Here is a 27,961-nt window from a genome sequence, read left to right as displayed (position 1 = left end):
CTGATTTCCATCCTAGGGTCACCCTCAGCCCCTGGGGCCAGAGCTGGGGTTTGTCTCCCCGCTGTGCCAGCTGCTGGGGATGGAGATGTGAGCACCGTGCGTGTGATTTTGCCCAGGGCACACCATAAATGATGCTCGGGCACACCAAAACCAGAAGGTGCCTTTTTATTTTATTTTATTTTATTTATTTATTTATTTTCCTAGAGGCATCCCCACTTGCACTGCCCGCCCTGCACTGCCCAGCTGCCCCCCCACCTTCCCAGCCCCATGGGGCCCATTTTATGGAGCTTTTCCCCTATCAGAAGGGGGGTGCTGAGGCCAGCCTGGATATGGGGTGCCCCTGGATATGGGCTTGTGGGGTGCCAGGCGCTGCAGGGGGGCTGTTTGCAGCCTTCCAGCACCACAGAAATGGGGCTGAGGATCAGAAGGGGGGCAGCAGGATGGGGGGGCAGAGGGCTTAGCCCTTTGGGGACCCTCGGAGCCCCCCCGGGAGCGGGGCCGGGTGGAGGGCAGCAGAAGCCTTGGATCTGGAGGACAGGTTTGGGGGCCAAGCCCTAATGAAAACCTCTCGCACGGAGCCAGCCCCCTCCGAGCCGTTCCGTGCCTGCTTAATATTTAACAGATGGGGGGGGGGCGGGATGGGGATGGGGGGGGGACACGAACACGACGGCAGAAAGGAGCTGTGCCGATGTGCCAAGGGGACCGCAAGCAGCCACCGTTCAGTCAGCAGGCTGATGCCTTCGGATTGTTTATTAAAAAAATAAAAAAAAAAGGGGGAAAAAAATAGGGGGGGGGGGCATTTTCTCCCCGGGAGGAAAACTTTTCGGTGAGTTTGCCCGGCTGAGAGTGCCCCCCCCAGCCTGCAGCGCTGCGGCTGGCCAGGGCATGGGGGCATGGAGGGGGTATGGGGGATATGGGGGAGATATGGGGGAGATATGGGGAGCATGGGGGGGATTAAAGGGGCGCGGGGGGGCCCCTCCTGCGCCTTTAAGGCTGGGGGCGGCGGTGCCGCGGTGCCCCCGCCCGGGGGCGGCGGCTGCCGATCGCTTCCCTTTGATAAGGTCCTGGCAACTCCGTAACCGCCCCGGGATGCCGGGAGCGAGGGGTGGGGGCTTTATTTTATCCCCCCTATTGAAATATTTTCTCTTCCCACCCCAAAAACAAAACCAGCCCCCCCTTAGCAGGCTCCCTGCCCCGGGGATGCCCGCAGGCAGGAGCACCGAGCGGTGTTTTTTTATGGTTTTTTTTTTTTTTTTTGAGGGGGGGGCTCCTTCTGCTTCTGCTTTGCACTCCCGGTGATTTTTTTTTGTAGGGCTTTTGCTTTTTTGCCCCGCTTTTTGGCCTCAAAACGCCGCTTTCGCTACCGCCCTTGCAGGACCGCTCCGGCGGCCCCCGCTTTGATGCGGGGAGAGCCCGGGGGGGGGGGGATAAGGGAGGGGAGGGGGGGGGCGGGGAGAGGGAGGGAGGGGGAGGAGGCGGGGGAGGGGCCAGCGCTTTTGTATTTAAAATAAATAAAATAAAGCAGCCAGGGGAGGGAGGGAGGGAGAGGAGGGAGGCGCGGATCGCAGGGGGCTCCTTCCCTCGCAGAGCCCCCCCCCCCCCCCTCTCCGGGCTCCCTTTTCCCACCTTCCCCCCCCCCCCCATCCCCATCCCCCGATGCTCTCCGATGCGGTTGCACCGCCGGGGAGCAGAGGAGGAGGAGGAGGAGGAGGAGGAGGAAGGCCGGTGGGACAGACGGACAGCCGGACAGAGCCGGGCGCGCAGCGAGCTCCGGCTGCGCGGTGAGTGGCAACTTCGGGGGGCGCGCACCCCCCCCCCGGCCGCTTCCCCCCCCCCCATCCATTTCTCTCCCTTCTGACGGTTTTATTTTATTTTATTTTATTTCTGGGGTTTTGTTTCTGCCTTGATTTCGGGAATTTATCCCTCCCGGCCCCGCTCGGGGGGCTGCGGGGGGAGCCGCAGAGTGCCGGACTTTTCCCCCCCCCCTTTGCGCGGTGCCCAGCTCCCTCCTCCCAGCCCGTCGCCATTTCTGGAGCAGGTTTTTTTTTTTTTTTTTTTTTTTTTTCCAGGGAGCAGGGCTTTTTTTTTCCTCTGTCGGGATCGAGCCTGGGCTTCGTGCAACGCCGGGCAGCGAGGTTTCACCCCCCCCCGGTCCTCCCCCCCCCCCCCCCCCCGACCCCTTCCCTTTCATTTCCATTTATTGCCCGCAGAGAGCCCGGGCTGCCCCCTGCGCCCAGGTACGCCTGCCGCCCCCCCCTCTCTTCCCCCTTATCCATCTTATTTTTTATTTTTTTTAATTTTTTTGGGGGGTGGAGGAGTGGGTGGTGTCCGGCTGCCCGTGCCCCGCTCCCGGATTTCACGCGAAGCGCCCCAAAAAGCCCCCAAACGGGAGGGGGGTACCCCGAAATGGGGCGAGCGCTGCCCCAGCCGGGAGGGGGGCAACCGGAGGGTGCTGGGGGGGCCCCGATGGGCAGCAGCCGATGGGGCAGCGCCCCCCGAGGCCCCTCCGGGTTGGGGGGGGGTCTCGGTGCCCTCCCCCGACCCCCTAAAAGTGCTCCGGGAGTTGCTTGGAGCGGGGCTGGTGCTCGCCACCGGGCTGCCATGGAGCCGCGCTCCCGCTCCCCTTCCTTTCTCCCCCCCCTCCCCTCTCTCTCTTTCTTTTTTTTTTTTTTTTTTTTTTTTTTTTTTTTTTGAAGAGTTGAAAAGCCTGTTTACTTTTTGTCTTTGATGTTGGGAGGATCTGGTTTTGATTAGATCAATACTCCTTTTTTCTCTCTTCCCCCCCCCCTCACTCCCCCCCCCCCTCCCCTCTCTCTCTCTCCTTTTTTTTTTTTTTTCCCTTTTTCCCTTTGCAGAGAGGAGGCTCAGAGGATCCCCTGCTGACTTGAGCGAGAGGCAGGCGGAGGCGCAGGCGGCTCCTGCAGGATCTCCTCGCCCCTCTCCCCGCCGGGCTCCGGAGCCATGAGCAGCGCCGTGGTCCTCGCCCACCTCCCAGACCCCAGCAGCAGCTTCAGGGAAGACGCCCCCCGGCCCCCTGTCCCGGGGGAGGAAGGAGAGGCACCATGCCCGCAGCCCCCCAGCTCCTTCCTCGGGAAAAGCCAAAGCTTCAAGGCCATGCCGGTGCCTCCTGCCCCGAGGAGGAATGAGAACGGGCTCGGGGAGCCGGAAGGCAGCGCGTCTCCAGACTCCCCTCTGGCCAGATGGACCAAATCCTTGCATTCCTTGTTGGGAGATCAAGATGGTGCCTATCTTTTTCGGACCTTCTTGGAAAGGGAAAAATGCGTGGATACCTTAGACTTCTGGTTTGCCTGCAATGGCTTCAGGCAGATGGACCTTAAGGATACCAAAACTTTAAGAGTAGCCAAAGCTATATACAAAAGGTACATCGAGAACAACAGCATTGTCTCCAAGCAGCTCAAGCCTGCTACCAAGACCTACATAAGGGATAGCATCAAGAAGCAGCAGATAGATTCTATAATGTTTGATCAGGCACAGACTGAGATTCAGACTGTGATGGAGGAAAATGCTTACCAGATGTTTTTAACTTCTGATATATACCTCGAATATGTAAGGAGTGGAGGAGAGAATCCTGCTTACATCAACAGCAACGGACTGGGGAGCTTAAAAGTTGTCTGTGGCTATCTCCCGACCTTGAATGAAGAAGAGGAATGGAGCTGTGCAGACTTTAAAAACAAAATCCTGCCTTCGGTGGTTGGACTATCCAGCAAGACGTTGAGGGTTACAGCGAACGTCAGAGCTACGGAAACCATCGAGAGCGGCTACAGGTAAGGGAAGCCGTGGGACTTGTGCTCTGGGTGAACTTTGAGGACTTTGAGGCTGCTTTTGGAGAGGCTGGTGGGTGGCGAGCAGCGAGGCCGGGGAAGGCTGGGCTCGCAGGGGACACGGTGCTTCACGCACCTCCGAGTGCTGTGGAATTTGGGGGGCGTTGGCTTTTCCTTTTTTTTTTTTTTTTTTCCCCTTCTCTGCAGAGGGAAAACAAGATACTGTGCTCTTGAGCTCTGTTGGCTCTCTCAGTTCTCTTATAGATCAAAAACTTCATAGCAACTATGTCCTCCGGACATACGTTAATTATTGGTTCAACTTTCAAACCTATTAAGCGCAGGAGTAGAGAGGATCACATAGACACATGAATAATGTAACCTACTCGTCCACCAACTTCACCATCAGCCAGCGTTTAACTACGTTGGTTATGTGGGAAGCAATTGTGCGGTCGTGGAGCAGGAAATGTATGCACTTACTACATCAAACTATGCAACTTGCAGAAAATCTTCTTTTATTTTGGCGGTGTTTGTGTGATAGGCAGCCTCTCTCGGCGCGTTCGCGGTTGGTATCGTGTCAAAGCCATTTAGGGTGGCTTCGAGCCAACGTATACAGAGGGATACTTAATTTGGAGAGCTGAAGGTAGCGCAGACATCCCAGGTGTGGAGTAAGAGCAGGTCTTTGGTGCTCTCCTCTTGGCTGTGTACTCAGAGCTGAACTTGCGAGACGTGGTTGTGCCTAATGGCAGCTGGAGAGGATGGAGAGGGTTATGGGATGGCACAGTCTGGTGCCCTCGGTAGGGGCACGTCTGCCACCCCGACCCCTTCCTTTTGTTGGAAGCAAAAGAAACGATGATGAGGTGAGGAGATGAGGGTGAGGAGAGCCAGAGCCCTCTCCGAGAGAAGGGGGATGGGGAAGAGAGACTCTGATGAGCAAATGATGAGTTGTATAATCCTCTGAAAATGTATTCTTTCCTCTCCCCACCCTTACCATAAATGTGGCTTGTTGAATCAGGGTTGAGAGGAGAGGGCTCTGCTGGCAGATGTGCGCTCCTGTCTGCTGGACGAGGAGTTTGGGTTTTGCTAGGGTAAGTGTTTGACATCTCGTTTACAGGAATTTTGAGAGCGTGTCTGTGATTCATGGACATCAAAGGGCAGCGGGCTGCTTTGGGCTGCGCTCTGCCTCGCAGGGGAGGCTGTGCTGGAGTGCTCTCTCCTCCTGCCCTGCAGAGAGCTTCCAGCTGTGCAGGGCTTCCTGGTGCGGGGCTGCGAGCCCGAGCCTCCTCCTGCCCCAGCAGGAGCTGGGAGGGCTCCTCCGGGCTGCAGGGGCGATGCTGTGGGGCTGAACGGGGCGGTTTTGGTCCTTCCCCTCTGCTGGAGGGGTGACAGCCGGCAGCGTGGGTGTGGGACAGGAGGGCCGTGGCCTCGGGGGCTCTCCTGCTGGGAGCCGGCGCGGGGCGGAGGCGCCGCTTGGCAGCTGGCGTGTGGGGGACGTGGGGTTTTTGGGGGGATCCTCGTCTCGTGCCTCGCCGTGTCGCTGCCTGAGCAGCTGCTGCTCTGCAGAACCTGGTTTGAACTGCTGCCCCTCCGCCTGCTTTCCAGGAGGGGGATGTTGGATGCTTTTATCTTGCAGCCTTTGTTGGTGTTTGGAGCTGGAAGGGCTTGGCTGTAATGTTCTAGCAGTGCTGCAGGCCCTGCTGAAAACCCACATGCTCCTTGTCCGTGAGAGCTCTCGCACAACTGTGGCACCTTGCCCAATGTGTTTTTTTTTTTCTCCCCTTGTCTTTTATCCCTTTTCTTTTTGACCGAGGATTAGTGCAGCTTGCTCCTCACGCATCAGATCTACCCTCCCAGGACACGAGGTGGTGCCTTTGGCTTTGATCACCTTCTGTTGAGTTTCCAGGAGCGTTTGCTCTCCATGGGGCCAGGAGATCTCAATGCAAAGAGAGGGAGGTCAAGCTGAGATGCTTCTGGGTCCCTCCCCGAGCTGTCCGTTTGTGAAGCCCCTTGTGCGTGCATGTGCTAGGAGCTGATGAGCATATGGACGGGCTATCTCTCATCGCTCAGCATTTAGGATTGCATTTAGGATTGGAGCTGAAGCTTACACATAGGCTTTCCTGGTGAGCGGCCAAACCACACCTCCCTCCTAGTGTGTGCGATGGAATTGAAGGATTCCTGCTCTCCTCCCCAGCGTGTTACGTTCTGCAAGTGCTGTGCAGGCTCTTCCCACTTCCATCAGTGGGTTTCGGTGTGACCAGAGCAGCAGAAGCCGGGCTGAGTGCACCTGATCCCAGGAGCTGAGCAATCTGGGGCCAGCCCAGCGTTTGGATGGGAGACCACCTGGAAAGCCCAGGGCACGGAGTCACAGCCAAAAGCATGGCAAGCTGGAGACCACAGAAACCGGGCGAGCTGCAAGACTTTGGCCCCAGCACCAGCACCGGCCAGGAAGAGAAGTGAAGTGACAACACGTGCATGCGAATCGCTGCCTGGTGTATCTGGAGCCCTAACACAGGAAATATTCTCCACTTAGAGAGCTCTCGTCCTTTAGAGCGCCTGCCCTCCCCTGCGCGTTGCGGTGAGGTTAAAAGCGGCCTCCCCGCGCCGCCGAGAGCGTTGGACCTGGCCCCATTGTCCAGGAATTCCAGCTATTATTTATACGCGCTTCTAAATTTATCATGCACGGGTTTGTGTACACAGAGCCGGGCTCCTTCCTTTGCAGCGCCGCCGCACAGGGTGTTTTTGTTCAGGCCAAGGTGGACTCATCTGCCTCCCATTAAGCTCTGGGCTCTAACATCAGTGGGGCTGGCCTTGCTCGGGGAAGGCTGGGGCTTGCAGATGGCCTTCTGCCGGCTCCGAGGGCTTCCTGGCCTTTGAAAGAACCCGCCGGTGGAGCTCGTTTTGTGTGAAGTTATTGGAACCGAGTTTGGCTTCAATTATCAAAGTAAATGATGCCATTGTAAAGCTATGCTCCGAGCAGTGTTCTACAATTAGAGCATGGAAGCTGTGATTAACATAGTTTTGTTAAAATACTTTTTTTTTCACGTTTGTGCAGGCTTTTTTTTTTTTCCCTTTTTTTTTTTTGCCTTTAAACCTGTGATTGCCCGGTGATGTTTGTCCCAAGGAAACGCTTAATGAGATTCAGTTTTGCCTCAAAACGCTCCTTGTAGATTTTCACTTCTCTCTGTGTAAACCTGGGGTTTGAACTGCCAGAGCGCTTTCATTTGGAGGAAGTAGAGTTTGGTGATTAAAAAACCAAAACAAAACACTCTCTGCAACTGCACCCTCTAACAGGGGGTAGGACCAAGAGCCCCTGAAATTCTCAGGGCCGTGCACCACCTCTGATGTGCCCCTGGCCCAACGCAGAGCACGGAGCTGCCCGAGCATCAGGATAAGGACAGTGGGGGAAACATCAGGCTGCCTTCTCGAAACTACAGAGCAACTGCTCCCTGACAGCTGAAAACACTTTGCACGCGGGGTTTGGAGGCTCTAGGGGGTGTGGGGGTGCCTGGGTGCAGCATCTGCAGCAGGAGCCCACCGCTCTCCCCTGGAATTTAAACCCCTCGCAGGCAGCTCGGTGCATCTGGGTGCAATTACTGGAGTAAGGTGGTCGAATTAAAATAAAAATTAAACTGAGCAAACCGGCGGGGGCTGCTTTGTGTAAAGTACGTGGGGGTTTCTGGAGGGTGCTGTGGCGAAGGGCCTGTTTTAAAAAAAAAATCGTAAACTTTGGGGGCTTTTGTGTCTGGGGTTTTGGGAGGTGAAGCAGTGCTGCAGCCCGGTGCTGCCTGGGAAGATGAGTTAGTTCTGGCCACTTTCTCTAATTATATCTTCCCAAATGCTGCGTTTGGACACACCTCCTCGCCCTGTGCCGTGTTCATACGGAGCCACTGCCTCCGCCCCCACCGCAGCTTCTCCAGCAATCGCATCCACGGGGAGAGCACAGCATGGCAGCACAGCTGGGGGGAAACCAGACCCCTCTGGGCATGGCAGTGCTCCTGGGCTGGGGACCATCCTGCTCCACCGAGCCCCACGGAGCATCCTCTCCACCAAATCCCATGGAGCATCCTCTCCACCGAGCCCCGTGGTCCTCGGATGCTCTCCTTATACCAGAGCTGGTTTCAAGTCAAAGCCATGATGAGCTGCATCCCGTGCAGTCAGCCCAGCAGCCCCCCGAGGACCTGGGTGGTGTCACGGGGACTCCACATCCCCCTGACGCCGAGCAGAAGGCTGCACGTTTCTAGAGGAACTTTTCTGGAGCAGTAGTGGGATAACTTAGTCTTTCGCCCACATGTGGAATTAATTTATCTTTGAAGATTTAACTTCTTTCCTGTGGCATTCCTCGCTATCTCATTTTTTGGTGTTTTTTTGTTTTTTTTTTTGGCTATATATTTTTTAACATCTTGATCTCCTCATCAGAAACGTCTTGGCCTCCCTCGGAAAGGAATGCAGCCCCGGCTGGGCTGAATACCTGCGAGCAGCCCCAGCCCCGCGCCTCATACCAGAGAGGCCCATCAGCTCCCCCATGCTTCCCTCTCCTTTTTTTTTTTTTTTTTTTTGCCTTTTTCATTATTTTTTTTTAACCTCAGCCTTTGTAAAAGCTCCTGTTCTCCCGGTGGGGCAGGCTGGATGTTTGTGAGAGTGGAGCAAAGCCCAGGCGAGTGGGATGGTGATGGGGTGGGTGGCGATGGGGTGGGTAGCGGCAGGAGGGCTCTGCTGCTCCCCATTAGGGCCGCTCTGCTGCTCACTTGCATCCCGCCCCGCCGTGGGGGTGGGGAGCTTGAAAGCCCATTAAAAAACCTGCCGAGCCTGCTGGCACATTCCTTAGGCCCCCAAGTCCTGGGTAAGTGGCCCTAATTATTAAAATCAGCAGTCCTTATCAGATGACAAGGCCCTTTGCTTTGATATACAAAGGCGGAAGCTTAACAGCCCCATCTTCCCTCGCAGAGGAACAAAATGTGCACCTTAACACGCAGCTTCAGAAGCTCCCTGCCTAATCCCCTTATCGCCTGCCCAAGATGATCCTATTGATCCTGGCTGGGACCTTGGGGGCACTGGAGGTGGCCCCCAGCGGGCACAGGGACGCCCGTTTTCCCCCACAGGGTGACACCGCTGGTGCCACCGCCGTGCCATCACCTTGAATTCCTCGTGTCTGCTCGTGGGTGCTCAGCTCTAACACCCCGCTGGGGCTTTGGGTTTGCCAAGCCCGTGGTGTCGGTGTTGGTGTTAGTAATCATTAATTCAAGCTGCTGCCACCTTCCCCTTCAAAGCACCACCCACAGCATGCCGTGCTGGTCCTGCCTCCCATCCTCCTCTCCCCTCACCCAACCCTAAGCATAATAAACCCCAAACCTAGGAATTAGTTGATTCTCCTTAAATTGGGGCTCTTTATAGTGCGGGGAAGATGGCAGCCCTCTGGGAGGCCAAGGTGGAGGCAATGGATGGTGGCCGTGGCCAAGCTCGCTGTGACACACGGTGGTCCTGCCCCAGCAGTTCTGGGCAGTTCTGTTGCAGGCCACACAGATACCACAACGGGTTCTCCCACAGGACCCCTAACTCCTGCATTCAGTGCAGACTGAAGCATTTATTAGCTGGCCCCTCAGCAGAGTGCAGTGGGACCTGAGCTCTGAACTTCTTGATCTTGTGCTTGCTGAAGCCAACAGCAGAGCAGCGCCAAGCTCTAAGGAGTGACTCTCTGAAGGTGTCAGAGCGCCCAGGGGATTTCATTTTTTGCCAGAGTGCTTCATGGGATTTTCTAAACTGCATGTCCAACGCCAAAAGCAACATCTTTAAGGTTGGTCTTTGGATGCTCTTAGGCGCTGCCCAGGCAGGGGGTGGCTGGTTGCTCCCCAAGAGCCTGAGCAGCTGGTCCATGGTTCCCAAAAGGAGAGTGCTGCCCTTAAACCTGTGTGTTGTCCTCCAGCACAAGCCCAACTGGTAACTGGACTCCTGTTTTGCTCATCCCTAGGTCCTTCAAGAGGAACGACCCCGTTAACCCCTACCATGTGAATTCCGGCTATGTCTTTGCCCCCGCAACGAGCGCAAACGACAGCGAAATATCCAGTGATGCCCTGACGGACGACTCCATGTCGATGACGGACAGCAGCGTGTGAGTATCCCGTCCTGCTCGGGCCCTTTGGGACGTGCCATCCGTAAATCCGTGCTGATAACGTGGTGGGGACTGGTGGGAGTGAGGGTCCTGCCAAACTGGGGGGCGTAGCAAGGCCTGGCAGCCTCGTGCTTCGTGCTGTCGCCATAGGTGTTGGATGGAGTGAGGTGGTGAACCCTCTGTTGGCTTTGTGCAGCTGCAGCTGAGCAAATGTGTTTTTCCCTGTGCTGGTAGTGCTGCCTGACTAACCCAGGAGGGCATCTCCCTGTGCCTTCTGTCTTAAGGCCAGGCTTCCTTAACTAGCTATCAGTCATCAAAGAGAAGGAGATTGCTTCCTGTAGGAAGTACTTGCTGTAATTAAGGTTCATTGGTAATGGCAGAATGTACATTAATAGGGCCAGTGACCTGAAGGGGCAAATAGCTGCTCATCTAGTGTGGCTGGGGCAGTCTTCAAAGGGCCATTTGAATGGAGCTGCGTGGAGCAGGGCTGAGTGTGTTCGGAGGGTAGGGATGAGAGGTGGTTTTGTGGCTGAGCCCAGGAACTGCAGGATCTGTGCTTTCCTCCTGACTCTGCTGAGAAGCGTGCAGCTGGGAGTGCGGTGTGCGACTGTTCTTCCCCAGTTTGCCTTCCCCAGCAGGAGAGAAATGGGGCTTTTGTGTCTGGGGGTAGAAGAGACAGCAGGGCTCGCATCGTGCTCTTAAGGACCGTTTTCTTCAACTGGATAGAAGGCAGATGCTTCCGTTTGTGTTTCATGATCTTCACTTAAGTACGAGTCCTCTAGAAAAACCAACCTGTCAGATAACAGCGCTGCGCTCTGCTCTCACCAGTGAAACTTCCCCAGTGCCTCTGTCACTTGTGGCCAGCGATTCCCGTGCTCTCCTCGGGGCGATTTGCATTCTGGGTTTTTTAAGTCAGCAGTGCTGCATGATGCTGCACAATGGAAAACAGGATTTACCAAAAATCCTTGATGCGTAAACAAAAGCTTTTTTCTTTCTTTTTTTTTTTTTTTTTAATGCACAAGTGTGTTTTGAACTGATATTATGGAAAAAAATAGTTTGTTGTCCCACTAGATTCCCTTATTGAACAATATTGGCATTAAATAAAAGAGCTGAATCATAGGGTGACTTCTTTATTTCTTCTTACTGGCTCTGGTTGTATGTGATCATGTGTCAACAGAGCATTCATTGGGTTAGTCATTTCTGGACCAGTGTAGGGTCACTTGGGATTCACAGGGCTAGGATTATACCCTCTCTTCACAGCAATGCCAATTGTAGGCCTTATACAGATGAGAGCACTGAGTGAGAAATAAAGTGCATGGTGGATGAAAGGCTTAACTGAATCGCTTTCAGCCCATTGTTAGTCCAGGGGAGCTTAGCGGGGATAAGAGGGTAGCAGCCCGCTTTGAAATTTCCTTGAACAAGTGAATAGGAGCTCCCCATAAAGCAGCGCATGAAAGAAGCCTGCCTGTTTTTTCCTGCCATAACAATAGCCCGTGCAGGCTGTGAGAGTTTGGGGAAGCTTGGCTGATTAAACTGCCCGCAGCTCCAGGTTGGGGGGCGGCTGGAGGGGGGGAGCAGCCCTGCCAAAGGCCCGGGTCCTGCTGCGGAGCCACTTCCCCGGGCGTCCCCGCTCCATCTGCGGGGCTGGGGGCGGGCGGGTAGCGGGGTGGTTGTGTTTTGGGAGCCGGAGAGGTAAATTGGCACTTCTTGAGGCTCGGCTGAAGCATAAGGCTGATGTAAAACTTCCTTTACGGGGACGGAGGGCCGCTGCCAAGGTGGCAGTAAAACATTTGGGATTAGTTCCTGGCACCTGGCTCTGCCGGCTCCTGAAGGCACCGTGCGTGCGGTGGGGGCACCAGCCCCATGGCTCCTGCGGGCCGTGCCAGGGGGCTCTCCTGCTGCCAGGCTTTGCCACTTCTTCAGCAGGGGACCCGGTTTTATTCTGCTCCGCCAGGGCGAATGGAAATGAGTTCCTTTGGCTTACGTTGGTATCGACTGAAGAGCAAAAACTTGTTCTGGAAAAGTCTGTCAGACGTAACAGCAAAGGCAGTTTTTTAAAAAATATATCTAAAACCTCAACTGTGCCGGACTTCGGAGAGGTCTCCAAGTAATGCACAAGCTGCCTTTTTTTATTTTTTTTTTCTATGTTAGATGCCAGGGATCAGCCTGTGTGCCTATGTTTTGTAATAGCCACAAAGCATCATGCAAATGGATATTTCCATTTCTTGATTGGGGAGGGGGGGGGGAGAGGAAAGGGGATTTTTTTTTATTTGCTTATATCTTATTTATGGATTTACTTTGGACACAGGGGAATGCTGCTGAGCAAACTTCAAATATTACCTTATCTTACAAACCAGGCTTTTGATGTTGGCAAGATCAGAGGCTTGTTTCAGAGCCGTTGCCAAATGAAGATGGGAGTGAATGCATATGCGCATGAGTCTGATATTTCAAAGCAGCAGTAAAACTACATTCAGGTTAGGTCAGGCACATCTGAGTCAAAAGGCTAAGATAATTGGCTCAGCTTAAATGGCAGCTGACTGGGTAGAAGACTTCAAACTAGTATTTCCCCCAGAAACAGATTGGCTTAGCCCCAGCCTGGTTAGCTGAAATGTTTATAATTAAACTCTACTATTTAGTGCCTAAACCCTGTAGCTCCTCAGCCCACAGCCTTCAGTAGCCAGGAAGGTGAGTGCAAATGTTTGTTGCTGGAGCATGGGGAGAGGCTGCACCAAGAGGAGCACCTCCGTGCTTGGCATTGACCCTAAACCCGTGCTCTGTGCTGGAACCTCTGGCAAAGCCCAGCCTTTTTGTTTTAAAGGCACTTTCTCCTCACTGGGGGGTCCATTTCAGTGTCGGGGTTTTGCCCCCCACCGTATCTCTTGGCTGTACTGAGCCTGGCTCCAGCTCTGCCTGCCTGTCCCTCCTGCTGTAGGTGACCACATTTTGTTCAGCCCTTCTAATCTGGCATTGTCCGTTCTCCCCCATTTCATGTGGAAGGCCCAGATTTAGAAAGCACTCATCAAACTGGCTATAAAAGTCCCTCCTCATTCTCCAGGCTGACTTTCCCAAGCTGCACTGCCTTCCCATCACAGTGAAATACCTTTTTTTTTTTTTCCTTTAATTCTGCACTTCGTTACAAGTTGTAAAACTCTTCTGACAAGGCAGGGGTGTAAAAGCAGGGAGCAGGAGGCTTGATCTGGGGCTCCGCTGTGCAACCAGAGGAGGTTTAGGGGAAAGGAGAGGCCTTCACACCGACCTGAAGAAGGGCAGATCTTAAATAAAGAGAGGAGCCGCGCTCTTGAGTGGGCTGCTGCAGGGCTTTGCTTTTCTCCTCCTTTTTGAGCCAGCTCCTGTTGGAGCTCCTGCTCCTTAGCTCATGGACCAACCCTTTGGGCAGAGGTGGTCCCACAGCGCAGGGAACACGGGGACACCCCACAAGGAGAGCTGCTCCCAGCCTGGTACAAGGGCTGGGGATGTGGGGATGGCATCTCCTGCTGGCAGACCCGGAGGGAGGGAGGTGAGGGGCTCCTCCTTGTCCCTTGGTCGTGGCCTTGGGTGCTGAGCACAGACCCTCCGCATCCCCCCTGCGCTCCCCTCTGGGGCTGCCACTGGTGGAGGACACCTCCTCTGCCATTGCCTGCTCACGGGATTAGACCTTTCTGTATGGGTGCACGTAATGTGCTCACGCTGGCGTTGACTTACCTTTCAAATGTCTGTTTTACTCATTATTCCCCGTGCTGAAGGTCTTCCCTAAGAGACCTTTATCTCAGCAAGCCTCAGCGAACAGATGCTTCTCTGAAGGTGCAGCTCAGTTGGCTTTCACTCAAGATTTGCTCTTCCCCATCCTTCCCCCAGCCTCATACGAGCACGTCAGGTGCCCGTGTACGGAGCACAAACACTCGGGGGCCACCAGCAGCTGTGGTTGGTGGCCACGGCCAGCTGCCTCCCCACAAGGCAGCCCCGTGTTGTGCAGGGGGCACAATCAGCTCCTTTCACTTGGAGCACAATGCACGCTCACGGGCTGCGTCTGCAGGAGCCTGGTGATCATCTTGTGGCATCACAGACTGCTTGTGGGCTCCCAGCGTGCTCGCTCTCGTTATCAAGATTTTTCCAAGTTCACGAAGATGAAATTGTTCTGCTCTTTCGCTCTGGGCTTTGTGACTTCGTCTTGCCCATCAAAACAGTCACTCCAAGAGCCACTGAAGGATTAGCTGAGCTCTTCACGAAGGCCTGAGACAGGGTGCTTCAACCCGTGAGCGTGGAGCAGTGGGATCTAGCCATCACCTCCAGACAAGGGACCTGGCACCCCGGGGTGGCATCCCCTTGTGTGTCAGCTCTGGCCATGCACCCAAAACGTGTCTTAGCACCACCAGCATGGCCTGGGCACGCGGGGCTGCTGCTGCCTGCTCGGCCACCACAGCTTTCTGCTGGGCAGGAGCTGCACTGGGGATGAGTAAGGTGTGGGGGCAGAGGGATGAAAGGGACTGGGCCGGAGATCAAGGTTATTCCGCGAGTCTGAGGGAAGGGGTGGCAGCAGACATTCAGGATTTCCAGGCACGCTCATCTGGTTGTCCCCGCTGTCTGCGGGAGGCCTTTTCATCCCAACCGAGGGAATTTTTTTATTTTATTTTGCGTGGCCGGATGAGAACGCCCCGCGTCGCCTCGAGCAGGCCGTGCAGTGCTCTGTTGGCACCCGTGCTCCTCTCCTGGCCTCTTCTTGTGGCTTCCTGGCCATGAGGGGAGTGACGTTGTGCCGAAGGGCATGGCCCGCGTTTGCTTGCACCCTGCAGTGGCCAGCTGGTGCTGGGCAGCCCCAGGGCAGGAGAAACATCTCAGGAGCTTCAGTAGGGCTAAAGGTGGGGAGCAGCCCTTTGGTGGCCATCCATCGCCAGCCTCCTTCTTCTTGTTTCCATAGTGCCCATGTCCCATGGGGTGGTTTAGGGCTAGAAGAAAGTTGTGGTCTCGGCCTAATTTGGCGGTGAGAATTGCAACAAAGCTGAAGGGCAAAAGCTTCGGCCTATCAGTGGAAGGGCCTTTCAGGGAGATGCCTCAGAAGTGAAGCTAATGGGATCTTTGGGGCCTCTTCTTGTGGAGTTGCCTTCAGCTTGCTGCTCAGCCATGCAGGTGGTGGCACAGCCCCTTCCTGAGCCACCAGGTGACTTATCCTGGCCTCAGGTGACATCCAGGGCACTTGGGGCAGCTGGGAACAGGGGCCTGCAGCAAGCCCAGGGTATTTTAGAGCCGATGGAGAAGTGGCTGGGTTAGGGCCCGGGGTGATAGCGTGGAAGCCAGGCTGATCTGCCATGCTGTGCCTCCAAGAGCCCCAGCTGATGGTGACCTCTCTTCCGTGTGCAGAGATGGGATCCCCCCGTACAGAATTGGGAGCAAGAAGCAGCTCCAGAGGGAGATGCATCGGAGCGTTAAGGCCAACGGTCAAGTTTCTCTACCTCATTTTCCGGTAAGTTCAGGTGGGAGCTGCAGGGCCTGGGACAAACCCCTGGGATGTTGGTACACGTGGAGGGACGGGAGCAGGGGAGGGGCGCGTTTCCATCCTTACCTGGTGCCAGAGCTTTCCAGGAGAGACCTTGCCCAGCATCAGGCAGGAGCCGTGTGCTTTCAGCATCCTTGCAGAAACCTGCTTACACAGGCGCATCTGGTCATCACCTGAAAGCCAGGTGCTAATTAGAGCTCTTCCATGGCACTGAATTTGCCCTCCTGGTCTAAATTCAAGCATGGATGCTCTGGTGAGGTCTGGCAGAGCATCGGCTGCAGGTGCAGGAGCTGAGCACCACCTTGACACCTCCTTGGTGCCGCACGGACCAGGGTTTGCCTTGCGCGCATCGCCCTCATCCTTCAAAAGCACCCCATGTGTCAGCTGGCAGGAAGGAGGCTCTCCCGAAAGAGAAACATTTGCAGCAAATATGTGCCTTCAGAACTCTCGCTGCCTTGCTTTGAGGGGGTCCAGTTCATGGAGCTGCCTCGCTCTTGAAAATTAACTCGCTGACTTGCTAATTCAGTTGACTCGCAGGCTCCTGATTCCTGCAGTGAATAAACTGTTTACACAGACAAGTATAAACTTATCTTGTCTTGAGATTAATATGCTAAAATTCCTCTTTCTGCTGTCTTAAGCAGCAAGAAATCATAGATGATATTTCTGGTGGAGGGGGGTGGTTTATGTGGTTTTTCTTTTTGGTATTTTTTTTCCCTTCCTCCATAAAGAAAGTTCTATAGCCTGAGCTTGTAAATTAGATTATTTTGTCCCAGGGCGTGCAAATCGACTTTCTCTGTAAGGCAGTGCTTTGATCAGGGACTGAATAGAGCCAGCTTGTGTAAGAGTGACAATTTCCAGCAGAGTGGCCTTTTTCTACCCTCACATCATTTCTGGAGCTAAGTGGTTGCCGGAGAGAGGCCCCACCTCATCTGGTGGGTAGTATGTGAAAGAGTTGGCAGTTCAGCTTTCTGCTTTCAGCAAAAAAAAAAAAAAAAAAAAAAAAAGGAAAGAGTGAAAGTAGGGGTGAGGGGAGTGGAGTGGGGGTGCGTGGGGGTGGCAGGAAGGAGGGGAGAGTCAGGTGGGTGCTTTCTTTTTCCCTTCCTCTCCCCCCCCCCAATTTCCCTACCATGTTTGCTTCTTTTGGCAGAAATTCTCGTTTTGCCTTTTTATATTCTGCACTTGATTTGGAGATGTTCCCTTTTTCCCTTGATAGATCTGCTTGAGGCAGCCAAGCTCAGCAGTGTAGCACCGCTAGCCTGCAGCAGCTTTCTTCATTTTCTGTACAAAGAGATGGAGGGGGGGGAAGAGATCTAGGACACTGTTGAGACAACACTACCTCAAAGGTGCCCAGTGTGTAGCCAGGAAATAAATTACCAGTACTTCTCTGATCTGCAACCGTTTGACTTCTTTTTTTTTTTTTTCTTTCCCTTTTTCTCCCCCATCTTATTTTTTTTAATTTCCAACTCCTTTCTGTTTATACTCACTTTATTCCTTGAGTTAAAGTCTCTCCCTCCCACCTCAGAGGTTTTTTTTTTTTTTTCTTTTTTTTTTTTGATGTTTGACAACAGTCTTTGAAGATTTTCTACTTCAGAGTAGCTACTGATGGGCTGGTTGTACTACAGAGAGAACAAGCGGGGGTTCCTCAGAGTGCGACCAACTGCTCCTGCCGAAGGCAAACGCTGGTGGGGAGGATGTCACTCCATGAGGCCACAGCACTAGCTCATAAAAATCCAGAGCAGACCATGCCTAGTTGCGGTCGTCTTTTTCATCCAAACATGGATACACAACAAGCGTAGCGGGGCCGGCGATGCTGCTCCGGCTAAGCGCCCGCGCCCCGCGCCGCCCGCTAAACATGCCTTGTGCCTTCTGTCCCCGCTCCTTGTAGAGGACCCACCGGCTGCCCAAGGAGATGACCCCGGTGGAGCCGGCTGCCTTCGCTGCGGAGCTCATTTCCCGGCTGGAGAAGCTGAAGCAGGAGCAGGAAACCATGGACAGTCTGGAGGAGAGGCTGCAGCAAATCAAGGAGGTAGGAGGATTAACCCTGCTGGGACCGGGCACAGATCCCACATGCTGCTGGGCTGGGGGGGGCAGCGGGGTCATATCCTGCCTGCTCTGAGGGCACAGGGAGGAGCACGGCTCCCGTGGGATGGCTCTGCGGTGGGCAAGCCAGGGTGGGGATGTCCCAGCTTGTGTCTCGCTGACTCCCCGACCTCTTCAATTATTCCTCACCAATGCTTCACCTCCAGGACGAGGAGAAGGAGGGCTCGGAGCTCCCTGCCAGCCTGCAGAGCAGTCGAGAGGTGGCGAACCCCCAGCACCCGCAGCACCCGCTCTCGCTCCTGCCGTCTGGCAGCTACGAGGAGGACCCCCAGGCCATCCTGGATGAGCACCTCTCCCGCGTGCTGAAGACCCCCGGCTGCCAGTCCCCCGGCATGGGCCGGCACAGCCCCCGCGCCCGCTCCCCCGATCGCCTGCCAGGAGGCAAACTGCAGCCTGGCGTGGCCTCGCCGGCCGCCTGCACCCTCCTGGGTAAGGGATTTATCACCAAGCAGACCACCAAGCACGTCCACCACCACTACATCCACCACCACGCCGTACCCAAGACGAAGGAGCAGATCGAGGCGGAGGCAGCTCAGCGGGCGCAGTGCTGCTGCCCAGCCGGCAGCGACTACTACTGCTTCTCCAAGTGCAAGGGCCACCTGAAAGGCACGGACCCACCTCTCCCTCCGCTGGAGCCCTTCGGGTAAGCCGCGAGCCTTTCTCCATCCCACCCACCCAAAAGACAGCAGCCCACCCTCCTCCTGCAGTGGGATCGCTTGGGTGGGTGGGTTGCGGTCGGTGCTGCTTGGGGTGTGTGGGGCAGAGCAGGTGACTAACCACGGGCTCGTGTCCCCTTCTCGCCTCCAGCAGGACAGGCACGCTGACCAAGAGGCCGGGTAGAGGAGTGGAGAGCATCGCCCTGCCGGCTGGGGACGGGGGGCTGCCCGGCCCCGGAGGGGTGCAGCTACCTGGCGGGGAGGCGGACAGGGCGCAGAACGTCTGGCAGTGGATGCTGGAGAGTGAGAGACAAAATAAGCACAAGCCCCATAGGTAAATACGCAGCTGTCTACAGCAATATCGCTCCCGGTAAATATTTATATATTACATGGGCTGTCTATTTTTACAATCGCTAAAAACAAATGAGACTCTTTGCTCCTCCGGTTTAATATAAAAGCTGTTCCGCAGAACCAGAAAAACCACAAAAATGTCATGTTTTTGGCAATAAACCTCCTTTCATGTTATGACAGACTTTTGAGAGGGAGCGAGCAGAATAGGAGCTGCTATTAAAGTCATATTTTCCAGCTTTTCTAACCCGACTTCTTCCCCTCCCCAAGCACACAAAGCACAAAGAAGGCCTACAGCTCCGACTTCGCCAAGGGGGCCCCCAGCGAGCGCCCCGGCCGCCACCACCCCTGGGGGACCGGCAGCCACCCGCGGGGGGTGCAGCCCGCCCACCCCTTCGTCCAGGACCCCACCATGCCCCCGCTCACGCCGCCCAACACCCTCGCCCAGTTGGAGGAAGCGTGTCGCCGGCTCGCCGAAGTCTCCAAGCCTCAGAAGCAACGGTAACGGCGGCAGGAGGGACGGGGTGACCCCAGCTGGGTTTGGTGCTGGGATTTGGGGAGCGGTAGGGAGTTTGTCCAGGGTAGGAGCGTCAGCCAGGGGCATTTGTTGGGTGCTGGTTGTGCTCTTCTTCACCCAAACGGAGGCTGGGAGCTAGTAAGGCTGCAGCAGGCGCGTGTGAGCGCGTGGACGGTGCCTTCCTCGCGGTGTAGGTAGAGGTCCAGATCAGGAATGGGGCTGGACCGTGGGGATGCATGACGGCACAGCTTGGCCAAGCCCCAAGGATGAGCCTCCTTATTCCAACCCCACCCTACCCCGGCACAAATAGTTTGAATCCTAGGCTATTACTTCCACTCTTTTGATGGCTGTAATTTGCCCATTTTTCCTCTGGGCCGGACTCCAGCTACATACCAAGTGGAGAATTGGACTGGTTATCATTCATTTGGGTATGGAAGGATCATTAGCCCACAGCATTTTTAATTCTTCCTTTGATTGTTTACAACATATGAGGGCTGATACAAAGAGCGAACTTAACGACCCACAGGAGATTTCAATTAAGCAGATCGTATTTCAACAATTTTTAAAAAGATCTTTTTCTTTTTTTTGTCTCCTCTCCCCCATTTGTCCCCCCCCCCCCCCAACTTCAGATGTTCAACCTCAAATCAGCAGAGGGATCGAAACCACTCAGCTGCTGTTCAGGGGGGAAACACCCCTTTTTGCAATGCAAGTCTAACGACAGAAGAGTGAGTATTGCACACGGATAAAAGGATTGGGAAATATATATATTATAATAATTTTATTTTCATTAAATAGATTGTGCTTTGAAAAGAGGGGAAATTTTTATATCTGAAGTTTTAGTCTTTCAAACATTCTTCTTAAAGAAAGAACAAAACATTTTCAAATCTTGTCTCTGGCTCTTTTTAACTGGCATTCCTGTAAAGTGGACAAAGATTGGATTAGTCTAATTACAGGATGGTTCTTTTAACAAGAAATCTGCTACAGAGAGGTCTAAAATGGCCTAAATAATTAAAGTTTTCTTTCTTACCCTCTTCATCTTAAGCAATGAGTAATGTTTGAAGTCCAGACTGAGCCACCTGACTAGAGCCTTTCATTTTTAATTGGTTGACCTTAAGTCCACCAGCTGTCTTTGCTAGCAGCTTTTTTTCTGAAGCCACTCTACAAAGACTTAGAACAAATTAGGAAGACTAAATTACTGCGGACTAACACTTTGTGACCTTTTGACATGCCAAGTGTACATTGCCTCAGCAGCAGTTGTAGATTTGGCTGCATGGCATTCACCAGAGCGTTGCCATTTTGCTGTGTAATATTGTTTTAATTATTCTTTAAGAAGGGTTCCTTAATTTCAAACGACAAGATCCGGTTAATTTTATCCTCACTGTTCCTGAGTGAAAATAAGATCACCTGTGTACTTCAGGTGAAATAGTCTTGGAGTAATTTTACTGTTAGCTGTTGCTGGTTGCAGGTACATTTGTGCATGAGAAAGGAGCTTGTCAGATGCTTTGTGTGAAGGCAGATTAAATGAATCTTCTAAAATCAGACATGTACAGTGCTTGGGCCTGGGAGGTGCTTAGCCCATGGTGAGCCCTATGCACGCTCATCTGGACCTTGGTCCTGATTTTACAGCAAGTTCCTAACCTCAGTTCTCCCCTCCACAAACTGGGACTGAGTCTCTGCAGCTCAGATGCACCCTGAGGCTGGGCGCTTTGTGATGCTGATATTTCCACCATCAAAGCAACCAGGAGCTGCTGTCAGAGCCCAGCATCCCACAGGGCTAAGTGCTGTGCAAACACAGCATGACAAATTCACCTCGAGTACAGGAATATCTGACTTTCAGGTCACACCCACTGTATTTCTGACCAGCATTACGTGGAGACTGAGCGCAGTGAAACTGCTTGTTCTCAAGTGGAAAAATAGAGTTTTTGTGTGTGTTGTTTTTGTTTTACAGTCACAAAGAGCCAAAGAAACTCCCGGTTGTTCACACCTCTCAGTCTAGTGAGTTGGTTGTCACCTATTTTTTTTGCGGAGAAGAAATTCCCTACAGGAGAATGTTAAAGGCCCAGAGCCTGACACTTGGGCACTTTAAAGAGCAGCTGAGCAAAAAGGGAAATTATAGGTAAGAATCTTTCTCATTTGTTTGTTCTTTCATGTACTGAAATAAGACAAAAGAATCAGCAGATATTTTTGCAGATCTGCCCACAGCAACACATTTACATCACCTTTTGGAGCCTGCAGCTTTTCTATTCTTATTCTCTTCCCACTCAAACCAAGAGCAGCTTGGAGATGGAGCAGTGGGACAGGCTGCGCTCCCTGAGCAGCAGCTTGCCTACTGGGCCACCTCCTCTCCTTCTCCCTCCCCTGCCTCTTTCCAAGTTGCATAAACACGCAGGCTGCCAAGCCTTGTGCTGCAGCTCTGGTCCTAAAGCTGACTACCAGGTGAACGCCTCACCTTGCAGGGAAGGCCTGGAGCCCCTAGAGTGGGGTGGGTTGTGGGGTTCGCTTTACAAACCAGCGGTGTCAACATTCATACTGGTTCTGTCCTCCTGTTGCTACTGTATTATTTTTTTTGTGTGTGTTTGTAAAATGGGCACGAGGCCACCCCTGTCCCACAGGTCCTGGTGTTTGTTTGAATAGTGTTGCTGTAAATCCAGTAAGTGGAAGGCTGGGATACTGCTTCTGAGCAGACAGGTAGCCAAGGTGCAAGCCAGTTTGTTTCAGCTCTTCAAAAGCCTTTTGTCTTTGTTAGGGGGAAAAAACACTGCCCTGTGGGGAAAAATCCACCATTGATACTGGGTTTTTCCTCAAACAGCACCAGTGAACCCTGTGTGTCTGGTTTCCAGGGCCCAGTTTAGCCAGTTTGCTCCTTCCTTGCTCCCGTTCCCATGGCAGTATCTTTGTTGGCTGTTTTTTTGCTGTAATCTCCCAGTGGATTTGGGTGCTAGTGGGATCATCTGTCTGCCACTTCTTGTACAGGCTGTGCAGGGGGGGTGAAGGTCCAGCTTTAAGGTTTGAATTTGCTCTGAATTTGGCACTCCTTCAAAGAGCCAGGCAGCCTGCCCTGTAACTGGCAGCCTCGGATTTAACCTCCAAATGGTCATTTTGTTTTGTTAAGAGGACTTTCCAGCTGGTGCACCATGGCTGGCTTCCCTTTAGCTTTGGAAACTCTACCTATGCAGCTCAGAAATCGCCCTGGGGAGCTCTCAGGCTGGGGGGTGCTGAGCTGGGGGCTGTCTCTGGATGCTGCCCAGTGAGGCTGGGGGCTGAAATATTGCCAATCCTGCCCCCAAATCATCTTTGCAGCCCGCCCAGCTGCCATCAGATGGCAGCAACCTGCAAGTACACCCAACCTGGACAACCTCCAGGCTAGGTGCCGGTGTTCCTTGCACCCTTGCACCACTTCTCAGCTTTTACAGTCTCGCACTGCCCACCGTGCATTTCCTCTCACTACAGACATGGATGCAGCCCCGTAACCCAGCTGCAGCCCAGTTTGCTCAGCCTCACCATGGTTTGCTGCTGCTCTGTTCTCTGTGGCTGTAGTACCCCTCTGTACACCACCTCCCCCTAAAAAAAATAATCTTTTTTTGTGTGTGTTTGTTTTCTGTGACAATTTTTGTGCGATGACTGAGTGCTGGAGAGGGATCCTAGAACCTCTGTGGCCTGAAAGCCCCTCCAGGTGCAATTATTTGTGCCTTGTCAGACTGTAATTACTTTAGAAAATGTTTTTAAGTGACTGACAAGGATGAAACAATGTTTTGCTTAGATCTCACCCCTTTACACCTGGGTAAAGACAATACTGAAATTTATAAAAGGAACTTGGGTACGTGCCCAGTATTTTATCTTGCACAGACACAAGGTGAAACTAATTACACAAATGTGTGTACCTCCAGGGAATCATTTTGATCTAAGCTTTGACTTTTGGCTGGACTTTGAGTGAAACTGCGGGTGACCTTCAGGGAAGAGGGCCGCAGTGCCCAGAGTAGCGTGTGTGTTACGGGGAGGCACTAACTAGGCTGCTTTGGTCACATCTGGCATTGATTTCTTTTTAAGGCACATTTAATAAGCATGTCTTTGAAGCCTTTGCCTTTCATTTAATGCACAAAGACATGCATAAATGCTCGACTCTCCAAATTCTTTATTGATTGAATCAGTTTGTGAGGCGGGTACCTCGGGCCCTGTCACTGCTCCTCCTCGAAGCCGAGGCCTTCGCCCGCTGGGCCATGGGGCAGCCCCACAAAAAATTGCTGCTTTGCTTTCCCCAGCCCCCCACCACCCCCCCAAAAAAAAAAAAAGAAGGAATTAAGCAGTGATTTAATACTGATGGCGTTAACAAAAAACAAACACACACACACAAAAAAACTGGGTGGTGTCGGGTAATCTTAACATGGCAGTGGTTCAAAACAGAGCTGTAACACCAGGCCTGCTCGGCTCTATTGGTGCCAGATGTCCAAAAAAAAAAAAAAAAAGAAAAGCAAGGCTTGCCACATAAAATATGTTTCAATGGAAAGCCCATTTCTGAGCAAATAAGAGCAGAGCGACTTGTTTGAAGATGTTGTGGGGGAGGATTTTGCTTTGCCTCCTCTCCTTTTTTTTTTCCCCTTTTTTTTCTGTGAAATAAGGTTGTAATTATGTAAAAGGTCATAGCGTGTTTTCTCAAATAAAAATTTTTGTAAACACAGCCAGCACTTCAGCTTGTGGAGGAAGTTATTGGGAAGAACGGCTGTTATCTGGAGAGGGGCGGAGAAGGGGAAAGGGAAGAGAAAGTTCTTTGTAATTCATTCAAACTTTCCTTGTTTTTTTGGTTTTGTTTCAAGCCCGCTGGCCTGGGGAATTGTGGCCTTGACCTGCAGCATTAACGGTGGTGGGAGTTGTGCCATTGCCTTCAGTGAGCGCAGGCTGTGAGGAACTTAAATGAGATGTTTTCCTTGCTGAACCTTTAAAGACACAACATGTGTCAATTCAGCTTGGACTGACCTTACAAAAATAAATCCTAAACATACCTTGACTAAATGTAGCTGCTTCAATCTCTGTAACCAAAAAGCCAGCTTTTATCCCCCTACCAAAATAATTTTAACTTGCCCTGAAAATAAATAGATATGAAAGTCATCCTTACTGTGCATGTTAAAAATGCGCAATAGAACATTCCCTGCTTAAAAACGAAATTCTAACAGCCTGCCCTGGCTTCTTCAGTTTTCCCAGTAAAAGTGAGCTTAATTTGCTCTGCTTTTTTGAAAAACTTTCACCTAGCAAACAGCTGCTAACCCCAGTTGTCTGGAAACGCCAGGGGAGGGGTGTGGGAAGTGTGTGATTTTTTTTTTTTTTTTGGTAATTCTGATGAAGGTTTTTCCATTTCTGGTGATCAGATGGGAAAGCACTTTTCCAAGAGAGCAAGGGAGCAGGCATGTCCGAGGAGGTGTGCGGTGGCAGACGGACAGGCTCCCTAAATGCTACCCCTCTGAATGGAAGCCCTTCATTTGTGCATATGCAATTAAGCAGCCTTAGAAGGAAGAAAGCTAGAAACGGGATAAAAGGAACCTTTAATCAAGAAGCTGAACGGTCTAATTCAGGATAATAGAGGGGTCCTTACTGTTTGACACAGGAGGGGTGGGGGGTGTTTTTTGTCTCTGGGAGCATTGGCTTCATGATCTAACGACCCAAAGCAAAAGAGAAGGAATGCAGGACACTGCTACTTGACCTTCTGGTGTCACGTCTTGCAAGCTAGATTGGGGTTGCTCTTTGCATGTGACCGCTAGGAAGCATCAGAAAACAAATACAGTAGTTTCTGTCATTTAAAATGGATATGTGAATTAGGCACTTTGTTGTTTCTGATGGGGGAGCTCCCAGTTTTTCTGTAGCAGTGCCACAGAGTTTCAGCTGCTGCTTTGCAGGAAGCTGGGCAGGCTTTCTTTTAATCCATCTGTATGCCTAAAAAGCCTCTCCTTTTAATAACAGTTGCTAATTTTAATGTTGGGCCTAGGCTTTGAAACAAGAAAACACATGAAAGAAAGAAGGTGGGGAGAGAGGGGAACCTTAAGAATGCCTCGCTTTGAAATCGTATTTATTTATTTTTTAAATAAGATATTTGACCAGAAATCACCGCACTTTCTAATTTTCCTTACTGCTAAGGATACCCACTGCCAACGCATGTAATTTACTCACGGTGCTGTAGAAGCTGCTGTCACTGCAGAGGAGCATGCTCAGCCTCGCTCCCTCCATCCCATCGCCGTCCCCACTCACATCCCTGCAGAGCCAGGGACGCTTTCATGTTGCTGGACCTGACCTGCCCTGAGGTTTTCCTGGCCACGCTGGGAGCTGGAGGAGTGTCCTAGGAGGGAGAGATTGAAAATGTTGTGGTTTAAAGAGCTGCCAAAGCATCCTTTACTTTACCTTTTGATTTTTTTAACTGTGTTTTAATTCTCCTCACCACAGATACTACTTCAAAAAAGCAAGCGACGAGTTTGACTGTGGTGCAGTGTTTGAAGAGATTTGGGAAGATGAAACAATTCTGCCCATGTACGAAGGAAGGATTCTTGGGAAAGTAGAAAGGATCGATTGATGGCATCTGTGTTTCTTAAGAAAATTTAAGCTAGAAAAGTCTTTGGACACACAACAGTAGTGATGACAAGGAAAAAAAAAAAAACTCTGAAGGAAAGTTTTGAACCAATGAAGAAAAAAAAAGTGAAGTCTCTGAAGACTTTGCTGAATTAGCCTTAGAGGAAAAAAATGGCATTTATTATTCATGAGTTGGGTACTGAGATGATAAAAACCCTGAACTATTTATTAAAAACATGACCACTGTTGGCTATTGGAGATGCAGACTGTGTTTGAGAGACTTCCATACATAATATATGATTTCCTGGGGATCTGAAATCTATGGACTAAGAGAAACTATGTATAGCTTACCTTAACAGTAATCCTTATTGATATTTATTGAACAGTCTGTTTTCCCTTAAGTCCAGTTTTTGGATATGCTGCTTTAACAATGGAGAAGAGAGGGGCTGGGAAGTGGGGTGATGGGAGGAAGGATTATTTTATTTTTTTATATTGTTCCCACTATCTAGAATTCAGGAGTATGGCCAGGAGCGCATTCACGACTTTTTTTTTGAAGGGGGAGGAGGGAAGGACCGATGTTGTGCCCAATATTTCTCCAAGTGAAGATAAAACTTTTCTAAAGGAATAATAATAATAATAATAAAAAAGAAATAAAAATACTGTCCTACCATCCATCTAGAGACCGGTGCATTTTAATCTATGCTGCTCTAATTTGAAATAAAGGTCTTAAGCATGAAATACGTTAGATGCAATATAACACCACCAACTTGCTATTTCGTCCATGGATTTCTGTGGTGTGAGGTTTTTGCTTTGCTGCTGTCAGTGTTGAGGGGGCCGTGTGGTGTCCAGCGCCTGTCTCAGTCGAGGTGAGCTAGAGCAAAACCCAAGTGTGGAAGAGCTGTAGAAGGAGCCATCCAGTTCCCATTTCCAGACGTAACACCCCAAAAGGACACATTGCAAAAGCCAGGTTAAAAACCTGCATGTATCCCACACAGCTAGCTAATTTCTTAGCCACTCTACTTCAATGTTAGCACAACTTCTATTTAAACGCCATGTAACTATGACGAGGAGTATTTTCAGATCGTTGTGGAGCGTGTGATTCGTTGTGTGGTGGTTTTTGGTGGTGGTTTTTTGCGTTTTTTTTTTTTTTTTTTGCCTTACCCTCACGACACCCATTGATGCCAATGGGAGGTGTTAGCCCAGGCTCTCTGCAGCCCTTTGGGAAGCTTCACGTGTGCGTGCGTGTGCGTGGGTGTTAGGACAGCGCGACCCTTTCCCGAGGAAGCCCTTGCATTTCTACAGTTGGGTTTTGTGTTGATTAAGTTAATCTGTGCATTCTGTTTGCCATTGCTACTTCGTGTAAGTCTGTATATATTGTAGAAAATGTATGGTGGAAATATTAATACACTATCTCTAGTGTTGTTAAAATTTAATCAGTACAGTACCTGTGCCTGCATGGTGTTACTAGGCCATGCGTCGCCCTATATTCAGGGTTCAAGCTTTCCCTTGTTTGTTTAAGGGGTTTATGTATAAATATATTTTATGCCTTTTATTACAAGTCCTGTACTCATGACTTTTGCCATGGCATTTTGTTCTACTTATACTGTAAATTATGCATTATAAAGAGTTTCATTTAAAAAAAAAAATTACTTGGTACAATAATTATTGTAATTAAGAGATGTAGCCTTTATTAAAATTTTATATTTTTCAAATTAATATTGTCTGACTTCTTTCTTTCCACCCCCTGATGTCTCAAAAGGTTTCTTCTCATGTGTGGTGGCAGCTGAAAACAGAGCTGAGCTCTGCCCTGCCTTCATTCCCTCCTCTCCTTGGCAGGAGCTGCTCCTGCCGGGAAGCCTTTGCAGCTCCAGTCGGTAAGGCAAAGCCTTGGGCTGGACTCGAGTGCAGTGATTAAATCACGCACAGGTCCTTCAGGTGACTCGGGCACAAATTTGGCATGGCCTGCAAACCTGCCTGATGGGGAGAGAAAGGCAGAATAGAGGAGGAGGATTTTCTCTTGGGATGCTGAAGCCCAGGAGGGATTTCTCAGACTCCTAATTCTGGCTCTCTCTGGGTAGCGCATAATGGCACATCGTGGGCTTCGTGGTGAGGTGATGGAGGGTGGGCACGTCCCTACCAGGTGCTCCTGGCTTCCAGCTCGTCTCCATCAGCCACCCGCAGCACCTGCCCGAGCCACCCCCACCTCTTGGCTCGCCCGCCTGCCTTTGGGAGGGAGCTGAGGGGCGAGCAAGGCCGGGAGCTGCTGACCGCGTGCCCGTCCTCGCGCTGGTATTGGTGGCACAAAACCTATTTTATAGCTGAACGACCTTAATTTGTTCCTGAGGGAAGCTGCCCATACCAGGGCTGGATTTGTCTCCCAGCTGTCGCTCAGACCTTCCCCGTCTCAACCAAGTA

The 27,961-nt window shown here is 51.9% G+C and overlaps 1 protein-coding gene and 1 long non-coding RNA gene across 3 annotated transcripts in view; one reads left to right on the top strand and one right to left on the bottom strand.

The window, feature by feature from the left end:
• The first annotated feature begins 1,530 nt into the window (after positions 1 to 1,530).
• On the top strand, positions 1,531 to 27,262 carry AXIN2 (axin 2). 2 transcript variants are annotated; one of them, XM_027471333.3, is made up of 11 exons: positions 1,531 to 1,781; positions 2,856 to 3,785; positions 9,745 to 9,885; positions 15,241 to 15,343; positions 17,262 to 17,402; positions 17,623 to 18,119; positions 18,284 to 18,466; positions 18,751 to 18,981; positions 19,627 to 19,722; positions 20,946 to 21,113; positions 25,424 to 27,262. In XM_027471333.3, the coding sequence occupies exons 2-11, from the start codon at positions 2,962 to 2,964 to the stop codon at positions 25,548 to 25,550; spliced, it is 2,511 nt and encodes an 836-aa protein (XP_027327134.1). In that variant the 5' UTR covers positions 1,531 to 1,781; positions 2,856 to 2,961; the 3' UTR covers positions 25,551 to 27,262. The 2 variants fall into 2 exon arrangements, with proteins under 2 accessions (XP_027327134.1, XP_027327137.1); XM_027471336.3 differs by having other exon boundaries at positions 1,621 to 1,781; positions 18,287 to 18,466.
• LOC139999055 (uncharacterized) overlaps positions 19,761 to 27,961 on the bottom strand; it is a 32,573-nt gene continuing 24,372 nt past the window's right edge. Inside the window, exons 2-3 of the long non-coding RNA XR_011804066.1 lie at positions 25,154 to 25,319; positions 19,761 to 19,912 (exon numbers count right to left, since the gene is read on the bottom strand). This is a non-coding gene — a long non-coding RNA (uncharacterized lncRNA). The remainder of the gene's footprint in view (positions 19,913 to 25,153; positions 25,320 to 27,961) is intronic.

Source organism: Anas platyrhynchos, chromosome 19 (assembly GCF_047663525.1).
Source record: "Anas platyrhynchos isolate ZD024472 breed Pekin duck chromosome 19, IASCAAS_PekinDuck_T2T, whole genome shotgun sequence".
Lineage (NCBI taxonomy): Eukaryota > Metazoa > Chordata > Aves > Anseriformes > Anatidae > Anas > Anas platyrhynchos.
Note: the sequence above shows the minus strand (reverse complement) of the source record. Positions and strands in the feature narration are given on the sequence as shown.

Excerpts from the sequence above, each read along its gene's own strand:
- AXIN2 (XM_027471333.3), top strand. The coding sequence starts at position 2,962 with ATGAGCAGCGCCGTGGTCCTCGCCCACCTCCCAGACCCCAGCAGCAGC. Across the intron at positions 9,886-15,240 it reads TCGATGACGGACAGCAGCGT|AGATGGGATCCCCCCGTACA; the intron begins GTGAGTATCCCG and ends TTCCGTGTGCAG. Across the intron at positions 17,403-17,622 it reads GGCTGCAGCAAATCAAGGAG|GACGAGGAGAAGGAGGGCTC; the intron begins GTAGGAGGATTA and ends CTTCACCTCCAG.